Here is a 20,335-nt window from a genome sequence, read left to right as displayed (position 1 = left end):
ACAATATGATTGAACTCCTCTCGAGAAGATGAAACAATTAACATGAATAATGACTTTTTTTTGTTGTTAGATTATGGCTAACTGATAATTTTTTCTCTTCTCGTTTGTTTTACATTAACTTTCCCTTTCCTCTCTCAAATCCAGGGACTGAAATGTGAAGAAAGTAAAGTGTTGTATCAAAAAATAAATTCCAATACTAAAGAGACCTAAAACAAACTCAACGTAGAATATTGGGACTAAAGATAACTTTTTCTAAACGAATTTGAGATAGGCCTTCATGGATTTTTTCTCTCATTGTTGTCCTTATTCTTCTAATTATGTCTCAATGCTACAAATTAAAATCATACGTCATTAAATTAACTCACAATCAAGTTCTAAAATTTTATCGAAACCTTAATATCTCAAGGAAATGCAAGGAATAGAAACATATAATGAAAAATATAAAAACACATAACACAAAAGGATGAAATCAAAAACATATTTTTCATGACCAAAATAAATAAATAAAATCACTACTGTAGTCCAAAAAAATTTAAGAGAGGAGCTATAATGACAATCTATTGTTTAAAAGCCCTAAGCCTTTTAGTTTTTTTTTAAGGTTAATATTTTCTCCCTTTTCATATTCTCATATATGGTAGTGTCGAAGAACATTTTGATATTAAATTAAAAGTATGAAAGATAATTTTAGATTATAATTAAAAAATAAATAAAAATGACTAAAATAAATAAATAAAATAGGTCCAATGTTCAAAAGGTGCGAAAAACTTCAATCTATCCTTAAAGTTTCAGTTGATGTGTTATTTGGTCCCTAAAGTTTTGATAGTATATGTTTCAATCCTAAACTTTATTTTTTTATGTTTCAATTCATGAGTGTTGAGAGATGAAAAAAAAAGTCAACAAAACATGGAAAGAGAGAGAAAAAGGTATGTTGTGCATATTTGACAATGAAAAAAGATCAATGTTGGTATCAATAGGTTTATGTTAAAGAGAGAAGTTTCATGAAAATGATTTAGAGTTTTTATTTTGCTAAAATAAAGTAGATTGAGTCTAGAAAAGTTTTTTTATTTAATTTTTTATTTTCAAATAGAGTTTTAGGTTAAAAAGGAATTTTATAATGTCCCATATGATTTTTTTTTAGATGTTTACAAATAAAAACAAGTTGAAAAGGATTTTTTTGGTTAACAAAACTCGAACACCAATTCTAATGGTCAGAATTTGAACTAGTGGATGACAAGATATTTACCCAAGTGGACAATGCATCATCTGTTCTAACCAATAAGATGGATAACATATCACCAACCCTTTATGAAAAAACAAACAAACAAAGAAAACCAAATGTGCATGCCTGGTCTTCAAGGCCCATGTTTACTTAGGTTTATTGTTTTGAGCTAAGCACACTGGTCTCTTTTGCAAGCCAAGATATATATGACCTTTTTGTTGTGCTACCCTTGCCTTTTTTTAGAATAAGATTATATTTAAAATAATTTATTAAAATGATATTTAAACAATGATTCAATTATGTAATAGCTTTCAATAATGATAAAGCTTTTATAGTAATATTTGCAATTACTTTACAAATAATCATATAACAACCTCACATGTAGATTCTCTTTTAAATCTTTCCATTAATATTCAATAAGAATAAAATATCTATTTTGTTATTGTATTTATTTATATAATTTTCTTATATTTATTTATATTGGTGTATAAAAATGATCTATCCATGATTTTATTTTTTTTATTAAACCTTACTTTCAAAGTCATAATAATTTTTTAATTTTAAAAAATAATATTTCTAATAAAAAAACATGTTTTATTTTCTCATAATATAAAAAGAAATTCATATTTTAATTTTTACTCAACATTAATCACTCTTCCTATGATTTACTAATTCATATATTTTTCTAATTTATTTATAAATATGAAGATCTTGTTTTTCAATTTTTGATTAAAAATTTATAATATTGTAAACAATATTAATAACACTAACCCAAATATCTTCTATATTAGAAATAATAATAATAATAATAATTCATATTGGGGATTCACTATAACTCCTCTTACAAATATTGTGGATGGCTACAATAGTTTTTTTTTCCAGCTCTTGCATGAAAATTGAGTGAGAGATAGGGGAAAGAGAGAAAAGAAGAGAAGGAAGAAAAAAAGGACACCAAAGTCGCTTCATGTCTTCATCAATGATGTGTGTTGTTGTGGATACAGGGGTTGGCAAGATGATTTTAATGACATCAAATAGGGGAGGTATCAGATTCCAAAGGATGCTGCACGCATCGCCCAAACACGACTACTTCCTTACATGTTGGAATGTATTTTGCATACGCTGCCAATTTTTCTTATAATTTGCTCCCCTATCAATTTTCTATTATTTAGTCTCTAGTTGTTTGATAACTATTAAAGTTTTTGACTTGGTCCCTAATTTTTTTATATAACTTTTTTGTTTAGTCTTAAACTTCATCCCGCGTGAGCCCAAAGAAAACTCAATTAGAGAGAAAGGAAGGGAAAGGAAATGAAAAATATTTTTTTTATTCATTTGGTCCCTAGTTTTTTGTCATAACTCTTTTATTTTTATGTTAGGTTCTTAAATATCATACACACAACATAAATAAAAAAACAAAAATATTTGGGAGTCTTTAAAATCCTATTAGACAAATATAGAGATGTTTAGGGATTTATTATTTGAAGATTTGATCTTCTTCAGCTTTGAATAATTCTTTAAAGGTGGGGTTGTCACAAACCACGAGTCGTTCACTTGTTTGGCCTCCAACAGTAATCCACATGAACTTTCAATGAGAAATCTCTTAAATCCCTATTTAGGGGGGAGGGAGGGACAAAGAGAGAGAGAGAGATTGATTATTATGCCTAGAGTATTAGTTCTCTATTATGTGAATTATATAGATTTTCTGTTTAACAGACAACCATAAAAAAATAAGAGGCATAATTTACTATTTATAGGAAAATCTAAAAAACCCTATAAATTGGAAAAAAATATCAATTTTTCCTTGAATAATATCTATATATTCAGGATAGTTTTATAAATGAATTCAATCAAGTCCTTACTTGATTTTTCTAGATCTAGAAATATTTTCCACGTATTAATTATATTCTAGTCCTTAATTTCTAAAATATATTTTAATCAAGTCATACTTAATTAAATCATCCTAGTTTAATTTCTGAATAATAATTCTTAATATTTGTAACTCATTAGTTCCTAATATGTTGGCCTAAATATAAATTATAATTCTCATTAAATATAATTACATAAATTAAACAATTTAATTTATAATCAATTCAAGAATTAATTAATTTATATTTACAGATCAGGTGCATCATCTAGTAATGTGTCATGATTCCCCACATATTAGAAAAATCATTAGTGATTTGACTTACCTTTTAGTGATTGGTTTCTCAGTGTAATTAATATTCTTTCATCAATAATGTTCTGATTTAACATTAAAAACATGGAGTATATTTGTCATATTAAATCATGTTTGTTCTTTACATAATAGTTATTGGTCATTTAAATAAGATTTGAAACTCTTTTCAAATTTCATTTCACCCCGGCCAATGATTTCTTAGTTAATACTATTTAAAAATAGATAAAACATTTTCTCTAATTCACATAGGATAATGAATCCTCTCTTGATCACTCAAATATCTTCATATAATTCATGTTATACCTAATATCTATCCTTTCATTACCTCAATTAAAATAATATGTAACACTGTCAAAACATATCATTCTCTATATAAGATAACTTAGTGATCTCAAGTCTAAGGATCACTTACATAACCGTGACGTAAACCTTTCCATGGACATATGTGATCTCTCAATATGAAATTCTCATGCGGGTCAGTTCAGTGTACATATCTTATGACAAGCACCTACATATTAATTCTAAGAATCTTATACCTTAACTTATGAGAACAATTGCTTCATTTTATAAAAGAAATAACATAATATATATCATTCTCTATAACTGTAATAAATATCCAGTATTTAAAAGAGTATCGACCAAGAACATTTTAGAAATAATGCTTTGATGCAATTAAAATCTCATAATTATAACAACTTTATAATTTTCTTTGCGAAACATTTTTGTCCCATGTATTTTATTTTTACTATAGATTAATAAATCAAATATTAGATTCATTAATATAATATTATATGAATATTAAAGATAAATTAAGCCTTTATTAATAATAAATATATATTTATATGAAAATATTAATGTCATGTGTAACCAACCGATTGGATACATGACATATTAAACTAATAATTCCTTATTTGCACTAAAGCAATCACTCATATGTCTAATACTATATTGCTCTATGTAGCATCTAGCATCATATGTCTAATATTGTATTGCTTTATGTAGCATCAATACTTCTGCATGGATGATGACTTAGTAAGAGAATCTTCTAGATTCTTTTCGATGGGTACTCGCTCTATTTTTACATCTTTTATTTAATTGATTTATCAAATCAAATGAAAATTTTAAAGTATTTGTTTGGATCATTGATGAGACCTTGGTTCATTTGCTTATACAATAACTCTATTGTTATCACAGTACAAGGCAATTAGATCAACAATGCTAGGAACAAACTTAGTTCATTGATGAACTTCTTGATCTAAACAACCTCTTTATTTCCTTAAAAGTGGAGAAGTATTCTTATTCAGTTGTAGAATCAGTTGTGCTCTCTTGTTTGGAACTCAAAGCACCACCATTTAGAATAAAACATATATTGACTAGTATTCACTATCCAACATTTCATTGAAAAACTCTTAATTTAAATAATTTTGAACTTCTAGTTTATCTTTCTCCATTGATGAATGCTCTAGCCAGATATAAGATACCATTTCCATCATATCTCTCTCAATTTATATCTTAGAATACATGTCTTTAGAGGAAGGTGTTCCAAGTAAAATAGATAAGAATCCAATCTTATATTCTTCCATGCTAAGCTATTTTAGCATCTAGTCTATATTTATAGATTGAGATAATCTAAGCAACCTTTTAAATTTATCTCTATAAATCTTTATATCCAATATATAGGTTGCTTTTCCTAATTTTTTTTTATGGAAAAATTCTTGGATAGTCAAAATTTTACAAAGTAAAGATATGTCATTTCTTAACAATAATATGTCATCTATATATAATATTAGAAAAATGACAACTCTTACAAACCTTTTGTAAATACAAGAATTATATACTTTTTTGATGAAATCAAAGTTGTTGATTATACCACCAAAATTGAATATTCCTACTCTTTAAAGCGTGCGTTATATGTTTGTACATTATCTTTCATGTCAGTCTTTCTTTTAAAGACCCATTTAAATACATTGGGTTTTACCCCTTCAGATGGATTAACTAAGTTTCAAACTTGGTTAGAATATGAAATTCATAGCTTCAAGTTATTACTTGAAATAAATATCATATATTACTTCAAAGCCATTGGAGGCTTATGAATTATGAGCAAGATGTTATTCATAACTTTTATGAGAGGTTCTTATTTCATTGATGCATGACACATCCTACTAAATTTATAGATATTTTGTGTTTTTTAAGGTTCAGACTAAACATCTAATGTTTTAACCTTGAGAATATATTTCATCTGAATGTAGTGTTTTAAGAGGTATAGAGAATCTCATTCTCTTTTAGATAATCCTTGATATATTTGGTCAAATATTAATTACTTTGATCCAATCAAAGTTTCTTAATACTTATTCCAATATGTGTGTCAATTTTATTGCAATTTATATTGAACTTGAGCATATTAAATTCAAATATAAAAACCATTTGTATAGTTATCGGATCCATAAAACCATCATTATTATAAAAAAAAAACATTTGTCATCAACAATAAATTTAAATTTATTTAATACTAAATAAAATGGAAATAATGTCTTAAAATACCAGAACAAAATAACAATAATAAATTTCTAGTATCAGCCTATTATACAAAACAAAATAATTAGTTTCTACAACTAATACATAACTAGTTCTTACATCTAATGCAGCAACTCATGCTTCATTACTGAGTTGTATGTCTACTTTGCCTTCAACTAATCTTCTACTTTTCTTTAGTTTCGACATGCAATTGCAAATATAAAAATCACATTCGGTATCTAATACCTAAGAACTATAATGCAAAGTAGTAAGATATTTTTCAATTATAAACATACTTAAAGTAGAAGCTTCATTAAGTTTCTTTGCCTTCACAGTTGTAAGGTATTCTTGCAATTCCTCATCTAGTGTCCTTCCTTTTCACAATGATGACAAGTGCCCTTGTTTTTTTTTTTGGATGCCCCTAATAGGTTTGTTTGCTTTATAGACAACACTCTTATTCTTTTTATCTATTTTTTTAGACATTCTAGAAGAACCGAGTCCTTTTCCTTCTTAAGAGCCCCTTCAACAGTCTTAAGCATATTAAGCAATTCTGGCAATATACAATCTAACTTGCTCTTGTGATAATTCATAATGAATTGCAAAAAGCTTTAGGATAATAACTACAAAACCAAGTCAACACTTAACTCATGATCAATGATAAAACCCAATCTCTCAATATAGACAATCATTTTCAAAACAAAGGTGTTCATTGAAAAATCATTTATTATCTTATAACAGAACAATTCATTAAAGGTCTCATACCTCTAAATTCTAGTTACTTCATCAAACAATTCTTTAAGATGCATAATCATATTATAGGCATGCATGGTTTCATGTTACCTTCAAAGTTCAGGTGATATATTGGCTAACATCACATATGTAACCTCTTTTTTTGCTTGAGAACAATTCTCACATTTAGGTGCCAATCCAAGAAATTTGGTCCAGTCAATTTGTTAGCATCAAATATGCTTTGTAGGGATATGTTACTACTCATTTTGATCTACTAGCCTATTTATATTAAGATAGAGAGTATTAATTTCATATATATATATATATATATATATATTTAAATTCTAAATTTAGATAGAACTTTAATTTTAATTTGGTCTTCTATTATTTTCTTGCAAATTCATAGCCCTCCTATTAATTCAAGGAATCTCGTTTAGATTTTCCTAGTGGGATATGATCCTATTTAATTTATCCAACCTTGAGTGACTCAATAAATATAAATAAATTAAATTTGATAGATAACATAGTTTATCAATCACATCTCTAAGTGGCTCATAGATCAGTTAGGTAATAACTCTTTGTTTGAACATGTCTTATATGTTTCGCTTAACCCATGCTTCTAACCTTATATGATCATGAGCGACCCATTCAAATCATATAAGTTAGTTAAGTAGAACCCAATTTTATAGAATTAAACATATTCGATTAACGGTAACCTTGAGTGACTCAACAAGTTATCCATGAATAAAACTCTGGTTTTATGCATATAAAATTGGAAGGCAACCATTCATGTTCTCAACATGTACTTAATATATTAAGAGAGATTTATTATCAATTAATTAGGTTTCATATGTAACATGACATAATAGATATACATTTCATACATAACAATTTATATATAAATACACACACCTAGCATGTCACTTTAATTGGTTGATTATGGACATATCTAAAGTAATTACTTGAAGCCATCAAAGAGAATTAGGTGGTCAAAACCTAGGTAGCTGATGCAAATCTTTATAAGTCCTTTGCAAGCACCATAATTGTATCATTTTATCACTATTCTTTCTTCATCTTGGATTACAAAATAATTTTTGTATCTAAATTCTTACATTTCTAAATTACATAATATTTATATAATTAATTAAGAAACCTCAAATTACATTCAAAGGGAATTAGATGAAAAAATAATTTTACAGCCCAGAAGAAAAATAGAGAAAAGACAGGACACGCAGACCCTATTTAATATTACAACTATTCAACCATAAAAACACAATCACATTGGTCTTTAATGTTCTAATCATCCATCATGCATAAGAACATATTAATATGCATAATAAAATTATTTCATGCTTCAATTCTGATTATTGGCTTTATGTCCAATTTAAAATAATATTTCTAATGCTTAGAAATATTAATTTTTAAATCCAATTTGATAATTTTCAAAATATAATAAATATTATTTAATATAGATACTTTCATTAAAAAGACCATTTTTCAAGATTTAATAAGAAATTTAATCATATTATAATTCTTTTACCACCATTCTTTCTTCATCTTGGCTTACAAAATAATTTTTCTATATAAATTTTTATATTTTTAAATTATATAACATTTACATAATTAATTAAGAAACCTCGAGTTATATTCAAGTGGTATTAGATAAGAAAATAATTTTACATCCTATAAAAAAAATAGAGAAAAGGTAGGATATACATGTCTTATTTAATATTACAACTATTCAACCATAAAAACACAATCACATTGATCTTTAATGTCCATAATCATCCATCATGCATAAGAACATATTAATATACATAATAAAACTTTTGCATCTTTTAGTTATAATTATTAGCTTTATGTTCAATTTAAAATAATATTTATAAAACTTACAAATATTAAATTCAAATTCAATTTGATAATTTTCAAAATATAATAAATATTATTTAATATATATACTTTTATTGAAAAGACCATTTTTCAAGATTTAATAAGAAAATTAATTATATTAAAATTTTTATTAATATCCTAAACTGTTTTTGGATCAATTAAATAAAAATATTTTGGTTTAAAAACTCTCTATACTTTAGAAAAACTATTTTTCTAAACATTATTTAATTAAATTATAATCCTATTAGGATATACAAAACTCAAAAATGTTAATTCAAACATTTTAATGCAATCCTAATCTAATTAGGAAAATTAATTCTATAATTAATTTAATTTAAAGTTTTAATTTTGATATAAAATCATTATTTTATATATTAAGGGCTAAAATTATAATTTCAACCCTAAATATACCTAAAAGTAATTAGATATAAGTTGTAGGGGTAGAATCATAATTATCCCTCTAAAAAAACCCTAAACCATAGTTATCAGACCTGACCTAAGGGTTGACCCGACCAAGGATTCGGGTCCCGAGTTACACGGGTTGACTCGGGTTAACCCAAATCAACCTAAAAAAATTAAAAAAATATATATATTTGAAGTTTTAATATTTCATATGAAAAAATTAAAAAAAATCAATGTGAATATAAACTATATATGTTATAAACAATGAAATTTAAAAGATTATTTCAAAAGGTTTTTTTATCCCATATTGAAAAGATAATATGTTAGTATGTTATCCTTTTAAGTTGAAGTATTTAAACTAAAAAGGTTTTTTATCGGACATTGAAAAGATACTATGTTAGTATGTTATCCTTTTAAGTTGAAGTATTTGAATCAAAAAGGTTTTTTTACCCCACATTGAAAAAACATAATTTTTTTTCTTGTGAACATAAAATATATATACTAAAGGGTTTCAAATCCCACATTGAAAAAATAAAACATTTTTCTAATATTTATATAATAAACTTTGAAAATTGTTAACAACCAATTAAAAATATATGAAAAAAGGGTCTTTGGTTAGGAGAAAAAACACATTTGAAAGAAAAAACACATTTGAAAAAAAATGGATCTAAACCAGGTTTTGCTTGGTCGCCTGGGTCACGGGTCAATTTGGTCGATCAACCGGGTTTTGTCGGGTTTTTATTCATTCCAGTCTTTTATCTTACTCGGACCCGTTCATCCATCAAATTAACCATTAAATTGAGTTTAATAACTATACCTTAAACATAGTTCAAGGACAGAATCATAGTTTTACCCCTTATCTTTTTCATGCTACAACAATGCTATTGCCAGTGTGGTCTGCCCATGCTGGTGGCAGCCATCACCAGCGACAAAAGTACTGTCGCAACAGTTGGTGACAGCGTAGGGCAGCATTCCTTGCATTGCCCTAGACTGGCGTTACGCATAGCAATGCCTGACGCTGCCACGACTTTTTGCTAGCGGCGACTAGCCAGACACGCAGAACAGCCAGGCGCCCCAGGGATGCTGGTGCCACCGCTTATGGCTGTAGCAGCCACCTTGTGTTTTTTTTTTTAAAAAAAAAATTACAAAGGAATATTACTTTTTTAAAAAATTACTTTTTACAAATAAAATTAATTCAAAATTAACATTAATAATAATTAAAACATGTAAACAACAACCCTAATTATTTAACTATGGCTTCGCTATCACAGTTAGGTTTCCAAATACCATACACATAACAAAAATAAGAAAAATATTTATGAGTCCCTAGATTTCGTTAAATAGATATAGAGTTGTTTAAGGATTTATTACCGAAAATCTGATTTTTTTCAACTTTAAATAATTTTTTAAAAGTTGGATTATTGTAAAACATAAGTTATTCAATTATCTGATTTCTAATTATAAAAAAAATCTATTTTGTTTTGATTCAATTTTTATTTTTTATTTATAAAAAATATTAACAAATAATTAAATAAATATATTGAATAACATGCAGATTATGTTTCTTTTTCTGCATCTATTGCTTTACATTCTAGTCTAGTTTTTATTGATTTTTTTAGTACTTTTCTATGTATACAATTTTTGATTAATTTTATTGAATATGTCGATAAAGCTTTTTATATGTATTTTATATTTTTATCATTAATTTAAATTTTAATATTATCCATATATTTGTTTTTAATAACTAAATTAATTTTTGATCTTATCTTGCCAATGTTGCGCACACACCAAATCTATCAGCTTGAAATTATATCTATATGAGGACATTAGTTATAAGTGATATTTATTTTTGTAGTAGCATCGTGTTTTTGGAAAAAAATAATTTTTTTTGTTTTAAATTTTATTAATTTGTTTTAGTTTGATGATATAAAACTAAATTTTAAAAATAAAAAAATTATTTTACTATATTTTTAAATAAAAAATATTTTAAAAAATAATTAATACTGTATTAGAAAAATAAAAGAAATATATATATATATATATATATATATATATAAACATAAACATAAACATACGGAATTCGGAATAAAGAATAAAAAAAGAAAAAACCTTAACGGTCCCCGCGTTGAACTTCTCTTAAGTTCTTCTCTGTTAATTTAATTATGAGAATTGAAAAATAAAGTTTTCTCTGGATCAAATAACCCATTTTTCACTTTAATTCTCTGCTTCAATTTCTTCTGATCCGATCGATTGCTGGAATGAAAAGGAGAAATGTTTAGATTGATGGAGATTCGGATTTGAATTTCAGATTTTAGTGCATTAATTTCTTGTTGGTGAATGCGAAAATGAGCACGCAAAGGCAGGTGATCGTACGGGACTTAATGGATGAAGGCAAGAAGAGGATTGTTGTTTTGGTTATTTGTGTTGTTGGATTATCTTATCTCATGTCTTGTAAGTTTTCCTCTCTCTCGCTGTGTGTGTATTTTGAGTTTGTGATTGTATGAATTAATTAAATTAGGTTTAAAATGTATCTGATAATCATTTTTACCTTTTAATCAGAATTTTCATTTGCGTTCCTGTTAATTATAAGAAGAAGTTCTTGATTTTTGCCCTTTCTATTTATGGGTATTACTCAGGCATTTTTCAAGGTATAATAGATGAGCAAAAAGTTAATGATATAGACAAGTTAACATTTGGAAATTGAATGAATGCTGGCCACTAGCATTGCCGGTTTCCTTTGGGATTAAGGTGTGCTTGAGATGGCACCTTTACCCTTTTCTGGCATTATTTCTGGACGTAGTGATTGTACAAGTAATGGGGTCAGTGAAGGGAGGAACACAATCAGTGAGGAAAGGCTGTGAGACTGGAAAGAATTTTACACTCCCAAAAAATAATACTAGGTATTTGAAATATTTTAGAAAGAAAAGACAGGCCATAATATTGATACCTTTTGTGTTAAATGACACATCCGCATAATAACATGGAAATGTATGTATGTGTTTTAATTTGCTATGTTCTCAATGTTTTGAAGAAGAACAATGCTCTAATTCGAATGATGTCTCTATGTTGTTGTTTCACGTGATTATTTCTTTCTGAAATGCTTCAACATAAATGATGTGGTAGAGTGCCCTTTTGTTTTAATATATTAAGGAAATTGCTTTTGTTTTTTTTTCCTTATGTCTCAAGGGAATTATGTCAAAAAAAGAAGATAATCTTATAAAATTGTGTTCTGATCATATTAACAAAATCATTGTAACTGACTGCTAATAAACCTGCTGCAAATTCTAAATTCATGAACATGAGTGATCGTTAATGGACATAGTAGAGTGAACAGTTATACCAATATTATCCATATGACAAGGTTCCAAAATGGAGTAGATAAAAAAACGTGTGCATATTTAATTATTTAACACAGCACGAACAGGGCATAAATGTAGACGCCACAGTGAGACTTTGTTTCAATGTGAAAGCAAAGATGGCCACTGAGCTCTAGCTCAATTGACATCTTGTACTTCGCCCCTTCTTGTTCCTTACAACTTGAGTTTCAACCTTCATATGGACCCAAAAAACACGAAACTGTAAACCTGCTGGATGAAGAGATGCCCAAGGTGAATTATTCATATACACTGGAGGAAGTAGCATGACCAGACCAATTATGGTCTGTAAATTCTGTTATACTTAGGGTGTATACAGTTAATTTCCAACAAACAGGGAGGCTTAGGAAAAGAATTTCTTTATTTTCTTCCACACAGAGAACATTTGCAGTACATGAATGGTTGCTGCTTTTAGGAGTTCAACTAAAATATTTAATTTGTATAGGTTGAGTACATGAAATTCTGGCTAGTTATTTCAGCCTGTTGTATTTTAAGTTGTACATAAATGCATTCTCATTTTTTTTATATATGCAATGCCTTCTTTTTTGCCTGTCTTTAATTGTAACTTACTCTCAGTTACCTTTTTCAGTAACAAGCTCCTCAGTTTGGGTCAACTTGCCTGCTGCTGCTTCCTTGATCATTCTCCTTCGCTACTTCACCATGGATTATGAAATGCGTAAGAAAGCTGCTGCATATAACAACAAACCTGCCTCTGCAAAATCAAGTACACTGCCACAAAACAAATCTCTTGAACTTACCAGGGTAGTTGAAAAGTCTGACTGGAGAAGGAAAGTGAATTCTCCTGTTGTTGAGGATGCAATAGATCACTTAACAAGACATCTAGTCTCTGAGTGGGTGGCAGATCTATGGTACTCTCGCCTGACCCCTGATAAGGAAGGTCCAGAGGAACTGGTGCAGCTAATGAATGGTGTTCTTGGGGAATTTTCAAGTCGCATGAGAAATGTAAATCTTATTGATCTACTGACAAGGTTCTAGTTCTTTTCCTCCCGACTTTTCTCTTAGTTTACTTTGTCTCCAAGGTTATTTGCTTTGTCACTAATCATCTAGGGTGACACAGGGATCTTATTAATCTCATCTGCACCCATTTGGAGCTTTTTCGTGCAAGTCAAGCAAAGATTGAGAAGCAACAGTCTGGTTTGCTTACCATTGATCAGCGAGACAAGGAACTAAGACTTGTTCTGGCTGCTGAGAACAAGTTGCACCCTGCTTTATTTTCTGCTGAAGCTGAGCACAAGGTTGATTTGTTCATTTTTTGTTTGTTAAATTTGCAAAGTCATAGAATCTACATATGTTGCCTCTGAATGTGGAGGATTGAAAGTTTAGTGACAATCTGGACCGCTTATTCTAGGTTTTGCAGCATCTGATGGATGGCCTCATTTCTTTCACTTTCAAGCCAGCAGATCTGCAGTGCTCTTTCTTCCGTTATGTTGTCAGGGAACTTCTCGCTTGTGCGGTGATGCGACCAGTGTTAAACTTGGCTAGCCCAAGGTAGTCTTTCTTTCTGTTTTGCTTTATAGTTTTGTGTTGTCATTTATCCTTTCTTTCATTCTTTCTTTTCTTGTTTCCTCCTTTTGTTTTTCAGGTTCATAAACGAAAGGATTGAAAATGTTATCATTTCTAAGGCTAATCAAAGAGTTGCTGCAGCACAAGAAGCATCTCATTCCAAACCAAATGGGTCTTCAAGGATCTCATCCGATCATTTTTCTAGGTTTTTAGACCCTACTGGAACTGGGGTTGAACTTACACAGTTAAAAACCAATCAATCCAGAAGTGGGCCAGAGGCACCTGAAAAAGATAAGGTGAATGGAAGCCATAACTCAAAAGATCCATTGCTTTCCATCGATACCCCATCTTCCCGCACATGGAGCTCACTGTCCAAAAACTCCCAGATTAATAATGAAGGAGAAATTGAACGACATCTTTCAGGACGTGAATGGGGTGAGATGTTTGATATGATGTCTCGCAGAAAGACTGCTGCCCTTGCTCCAGAAAATTTTGAAAACATGTGGACAAAAGGGAGAAACTATAGAAAGAAAGAAGGTGAAAATCAGTCGATCAAGCATGCCTCACAGAATTCTTCAGCAAGTAAGTCCAATACATCAGATTATTCAAAGAGTACGTCTAATTCCAAGAAGGATGATGTAACCAAACTCGATGCTTCGCTGGCCCACAATGATCAGTCTGTGGGTACTGAGCAGTCTGCTGTAGAAAACCCTCTGCATCATGTCAATCAGAACATGTCAAATCACTCACTATTTAGTTCACACCGAGATGGCATACAAAGCCTCATGCATGTGGATGGGACTGAATCAGGCAGCACTAGCTCTTATACTTCTGAAGAGGAAGATGTGAACTTTGTAACTGGTCTTGATTCTCCAGGAACTAAAGTCTGGGATGGTAAAACTAACAGAAACCTGGCTGTTTCCCACATTCATCATCCGCTTGAAAATCCTGATGGCCACAGGGCAAAGAAGACTGGTAGAGGGCATGCTCGCTATCAAAGATTATCTAGACCCCAATCTGGCAGGAAAAGGTCGAGGCCAAGCACTCAGAAGGTACCTGTTTGGCAAGAGATTGAGAGAACAAGCTTCTTGTCTGGGGATGGGCAGGACATACTTAGTTTAAAAGGACATGCTAAAGCTGATGATTTCACTGATGATTCCGAGGTTGAAAGTCTGGATAGAGTTTACAGTGGATCAACTGCTTGTTCGCCTGCACCATCTGTTTCTATTACTGAAAGCCACACTTTAAATGATAATTCCTTAAAACATTCATTAATGGTGGACGCATTTTATAAGTTGAGATGTGAGGTACTCCACTTAAAAGCTCATTACTTTTCTCTGCTCAATTGCTTGACCTTTCATCTTCTGATTTAATGATAAAGGATGTAAACCCTCTTGCTGTTGCAGGTATTGGGTGCAAATATTGTTAAGAGTGACTCTAAAACGTTTGCTGTTTATTCCTTATCTGTTACGGATGTAAATAACAATAGTTGGTCAATCAAAAGAAGGTGCTATGGATATCTGTCTCAAATTTCTTGTTTCATCTCTTGTTGATGTCTTCTGTAATAAGCATCTTCCATGAATAGTTGTTGTCTTTTTATTGTGCTCTAACATGGTGAACACATGATCTTTATAATATTTTCTCCCATAAAGTTATACAGCTCATGCAACAGAACTCTACTGCCAACAGGTTTCGACATTTCGAGGAGTTACATAGACGGCTCAAAGAATATCCGGAATATAGTCTTCATTTGCCGCCAAAGCATTTTCTCTCTACAGGTTTAGATATGCCTGTCATAAAAGAGCGGTGTAAATTGCTTGACAGATATCTGAAGGTCAAACATCTAATCTCACTTTTTTTGTCTGAGTGAATTTGATATCATCATTAGCTCTTTGATAAGCTGGAATTGTGGCCTTCAATGGATTTTCAACCTGATTTCCTATTTAGATATTTATCCAGGTTTAATTTGCTGCCACTATTCCAGCACTTAACATATTTGCACTGGTGCTTGGCTGTTAACTCAAGTACTTATGGACTCTTCAGTATTATCTTGTAAAGTAACACATAATAACTCAAAAAGTTCTAGGATGGGGAACTTCACTGGTGCTGGTACTAGATTAGCCATGTAAAAGCATTCTTGTGGTAGGCAAACTCATATATAATGTTTGTAAAATAAGAAATGCTACATTTACATGGCTAATCTAGCTCCACGCCACTGAAATCAAAGCATAATATTTAAAAGTTTTTCATTAGATATGAGTGTGCCAACTGCGAGAAACAACTGAATTGTTGCTTTATTTAGAACATACATTTTTCTGAGCTAGTTTGCTACTTCTTTTGGTGCCATGCTTCAACTCTATAACTAACTATAACCTGTTGCTGTTTTCCAGAGGCTCTTGCAACTTCCAACAATTTCAGGATCTATTGAAGTCTGGGACTTTCTTAGCGTTGATTCTCAGGTTTCCATAATTTCTGCTGTTATTAATGGAGAATCCCCTCCATCCCCTTCTTTTTTTGGGAAGGGAAAGGTGTTCTTTCTGATATTTCACCCATACTATTCATTTGCTATTATATGGTGTCATGCAGACGTATGTGTTCTCAAATTCATTTTCTATCATCGAAACATTATCAGGTGAAGCTTGTTCAATTTAGGATGTTATCTTTTATTTTGATTTTCATTTCTTTATTTTGATCTTTCCTCTCTTTTCATATTTCTTGGAACTTTCTAGGTGACCTGGATGATAAGCCCTCTGAAAAGAGTAAAAGGGTCTCAAATTTTATCGGGCCTGCAACCGATTCCTTATCCACTAGGAATAAGATTAAAACGGAACAATTGAGTGCAGAGTGCAAGGAATCTATATTGCAGACAAAGCATGCTCTTGGGGTAGATGGAGCACGAATGATTTCAAAAGACATGCCTCAATCTCCAGAGAGAAAGTCTGTCAAAGAATTTGGAAAATCATTCAAGGATCCAGGCTGTGATTCAGATACGCAAAAGAATGCATCATCTGCCAGAAATTTAGAGAAGAATATAAAAGGAAGAGAGAGCGAGAGTTTAGAAGAGATGTCCGCATCCCTTAATGATTCTGCTAATGACCCCATGCTCCCTACAGAGGTAATTCAAGTGGGTTAAGGATTGGCTGGATTGCAGGTTTACCTTAATAATAAAAGGTTGTCTTATAAAATTTCATTGCTTCATTGCAGTGGGCACCACCAAATTTGACTGTTCCTATACTTGATTTGATAGATGTCATTTTCCAGCTACAAGATGGTGGATGGATCAGGTACTTAATATACGGCAATGTAGAAATATGGTGGATGTCTTATCTCTTTATAGAAACTATTTTTCGCCATCATAGTGACATGCCACTGTGACTGGAGGATATGCTGCTGTCACAAATGATTTGTGCATTGCAGGAGGCAGGCTTTTTGGGTGGCCAAACAGATACTACAACTAGGAATGGGTGATGCTTTAGATGATTGGTTGATAGAGAAAATCCAGCTTCTGCGTAGGGGTTCAGTTGTTGCATCGGGGATCAAGCGGGTTGAGCAGGTAATTTTTGAAGCTCTGCAGTTTCTTCTATCTTGAAAATTTGCTAAATCTTCAACAATACTTGGCAGTCTAGAGCACTACTGAAATGCTGGACTTTTTTTCCACTGAAATGATAAATAACAGTCGATAGATTGGATCATTGGATGAATTGTCTAGGTGGTTTGAGTTCATGTCCTCTTATCATTTCTACCCAGCACCATTGAACTTCATCTTTTGGCAAAAAAAAGAGAGGGTGAGATAGTGTGGCAAGATGGTCCATCTGAAGTGCTTTTCAGTAATGCTGAGTGAGGGAAGGAGGGGGTTTTTTCTTCATTTTTTGTTTCATATTATTAGTCGGAAGTGAGGGAAACATTTTTGGAGTCCCACTGGTGCCCTTTAAATAATTGAAGATCTCCAGTTTTCACTTGACATGTTCTGGTCTTTACCACTGAGGTAGTAATGAAACCTAAAGACTATCCTTGTAAAGCAGACTGAATTGAAAGAATGGTTTACCTATGGATACATGCTATGGCTTTTTTTTTTACCTTTCCTTTTCAGTTTCTGCCTTCTCCCAGTTTTCCAGCAGCTGGAATGGGCTACTCTGATACGAGAATATGCTGGAGTGGATCGACTTGTTCTTTAGATTTGTACTTGATTGTGTAAGAGGCTTTAGAAAGAAAATGGAGATGCTTGTGTTTTATCCTGATATTAGCTGTGTTGTTATTAAATAGATACTTTGGCCTGATGGAATATTCATAACCAAACATCCAAAGAGACGACCGCCACCCCATCAACCCTCAGAAGTGTCCTCTCCTAAATTGATTTCCCCTCATGGCCAGCAACCCATGGAAGTATCTTCACCTAAATTTAGTAATGAGCAGCAACAACAGGATGCAGCTCGACGTGCTAAACTTGTATATGAGCTGATGATTGGTAATATCATTTTTCTTATTTGTTCTTTCTGTATTTTCTGCATCACAGATATTATTTTAACATATCAGTAAATGCCTCAACGAACCTGTTTTTGAAATGCAGACAACGCACCAGCTGCCATTGTAAGTCTTGTTGGTCGAAAGGAGTATGAACAATGTGCAAAAGATCTCTATTTCTTTCTTCAGGTATTTTTTTCTTTGGTGAGATTTAAATCCAAATCTTCTTCTGTAAAGCATAAAAGTAGCAGCTGATTATAGAGGCTTTTGTGTGACATGTATTTAACCTTCTCAAATGGAAAATATATAGAGAGGGTGGGGGGGGGGGGGGGTGGCATCTTTCTATGTCGCTTGATATTGTTTGTCAGCATCCATTTTTAGTGAGGAAGGTAAGGCATTAAGACAACTCAGTTTAGCTAAGGGTGAAAGCTTTTAGTGAATTAATGATTTGGGTTTTGTTGCTTGATGCTGTTTTGTCATCATCTGTTTTGTATGTCTCCCATGGTTTGACATGCCTCATTCAGAACACGTAACAAGCAGCCTTGTTCAATAAATGGTGGTTAATGAGGGAGACAAGGCAGTGAGACAACTTGGTTTAGTGAAGCAAAGAATGAAAGCTTTTAGTGCTTTAATGATCTGTGTGACTGGTAGCACCAGTGACTAGATCAGTACACACCAATCATTCCAGGTGTTAATTTGTGGGCCTAAAAGAAGATAGCAGTTCTAGTGCATGCCTTGCCCATATTTAGAACTCCATATCTTGTTGAATATTTCCTGGCTCACCTATCATTTGTATACAAATGATGTTACTGAGCTTCGGTGGGTTTTTTCCCCTTTGCAGTCATCTGTTTGTATGAAACAACTGGCGTTTGACCTCTTTGAGCTGCTGCTTTTGGCTGCATTTCCAGAACTGGATTATGTTTTCAGGCAGCTGCATGAAGAAAAGCATAAATTTGGTGAATTTAAACCCAATTAATCAAGCATAGCTAGTTGATCTTTGCCTGATTTTTCCCCTTCAGGTATGTTATTTTCAAATTTTTGCAACTGAAACATGTCCCACATTGTGATTGATGGTATCAAAAGATGGTCAAATTGAGACATAGGTCTGATGTTTAGTTAGATTCTTGTTTTGGCAATTTTGTGGATATTGTACCTAAATCATGAAATTAGTGAAAAAAATATATATAATGATTTTTTCATGTCCTCTCAATCTTGTTCCTCTTTTTATATAATCGATTTTTCCTTGCTTTTGATCCAATGAGTGCCACCTCTACAATGACAGATTGTAATTCTGTTGAGGTGCTTGTGACTTTACAATGTAATTGGTCAAGAAAGCCCTAGTTAGACTTCAACATTGTAGTATCATGGACAAGGTGAGAGATTGTTGCAGGATTCTTTCAATGGAGTGATTGAAGAAGAGTAGGGAAGGAGTTATTTGAATAAATGACCGTTAGGGTACTATTCTGCAATCCTAAATGAAGAGTTTAAAGTTATTATGTTGTGCTGCTGAACTAAACTCAGCGTTTGAGTTATAATGTTAGTAGTATAGGAGACATGTCCACTAGTTTAGGTAACACTTGCTGGAATCTTGGAATTGTTTTGGTTAATATGTAACAAACTTGTAGAGAATGAATCGAAGAAATGAATAACGAAGTATGGCATCTCTCTCTCTCTCTCTCTCTCTCCCCTCCTCCCTCCCCTACTCTTGTTGAGTTACTTGCTATCTGGCATTGTTGGCACTGTTAGCAAGTAGTTCTCTTCCCCTACAATACTTGGACAAAATCCAAGTAGGGACTATTCCCATCAAGCTTGTTCCAAGTGGTATCAGAGCATCATCTCTTTGGACTCAAGAGATGGCACCTGATCCCAATAGATTAAAAGGCTTGAAGATTCCCTTGAATCTGTGAACAAGGAGCAAGCATAAAAATATGAGCAAGTGATGAAACTACTAGACTCATATAAGCAGAACTATAAGCAAGTGATGAAAGTACAAGGTCCAATCATGAAACCAAGCTTGAAGAACTAAAAGATCTTATCAGTGGTCTGTTT

The 20,335-nt window shown here is 31.4% G+C and overlaps 1 protein-coding gene across 3 annotated transcripts; it reads left to right on the top strand.

The window, feature by feature from the left end:
* Nucleotides 1–11,007: 11,007 nt before the first annotated feature.
* LOC133671445 (uncharacterized) lies at nucleotides 11,008–19,490 on the top strand. Of its 3 annotated transcripts, XM_062092216.1 has the most exons (15): nucleotides 11,008–11,378; nucleotides 12,891–13,290; nucleotides 13,380–13,557; nucleotides 13,671–13,810; nucleotides 13,905–15,132; nucleotides 15,232–15,332; nucleotides 15,515–15,659; nucleotides 16,216–16,284; nucleotides 16,412–16,457; nucleotides 16,555–16,940; nucleotides 17,030–17,109; nucleotides 17,243–17,378; nucleotides 18,089–18,290; nucleotides 18,393–18,475; nucleotides 19,128–19,490. In XM_062092216.1, the coding sequence occupies exons 1-15, from the start codon at nucleotides 11,273–11,275 to the stop codon at nucleotides 19,260–19,262; spliced, it is 3,435 nt and encodes a 1,144-aa protein (XP_061948200.1). In that variant the 5' UTR covers nucleotides 11,008–11,272; the 3' UTR covers nucleotides 19,263–19,490. The 3 variants fall into 3 exon arrangements, with proteins under 3 accessions (XP_061948200.1, XP_061948205.1, XP_061948212.1); XM_062092221.1 differs by lacking the exons at nucleotides 18,393–18,475; nucleotides 19,128–19,490 and having other exon boundaries at nucleotides 17,916–18,231; XM_062092228.1 differs by lacking the exons at nucleotides 16,412–16,457; nucleotides 17,030–17,109; nucleotides 17,243–17,378; ... (1 more) ...; nucleotides 18,393–18,475; nucleotides 19,128–19,490 and having other exon boundaries at nucleotides 16,555–16,862.
* Nucleotides 19,491–20,335: the final 845 nt, after the last annotated feature.

Source organism: Populus nigra, chromosome 1 (assembly GCF_951802175.1).
Source record: "Populus nigra chromosome 1, ddPopNigr1.1, whole genome shotgun sequence".
Taxonomy (NCBI): Eukaryota; Viridiplantae; Streptophyta; class Magnoliopsida; order Malpighiales; family Salicaceae; genus Populus; species Populus nigra.
The sequence above is the reverse complement of the archived record's forward strand: the minus strand, read 5'-3'. Positions and strand labels throughout refer to the sequence as shown.

Excerpts from the sequence above, each read along its gene's own strand:
- LOC133671445 (XM_062092216.1), top strand. The coding sequence starts at position 11,273 with ATGAGCACGCAAAGGCAGGTGATCGTACGGGACTTAATGGATGAAGGC. Across the intron at positions 15,133-15,231 it reads TTTATAAGTTGAGATGTGAG|GTATTGGGTGCAAATATTGT; the intron begins GTACTCCACTTA and ends TTGCTGTTGCAG. Across the intron at positions 16,285-16,411 it reads TTCTTAGCGTTGATTCTCAG|ACGTATGTGTTCTCAAATTC; the intron begins GTTTCCATAATT and ends GGTGTCATGCAG.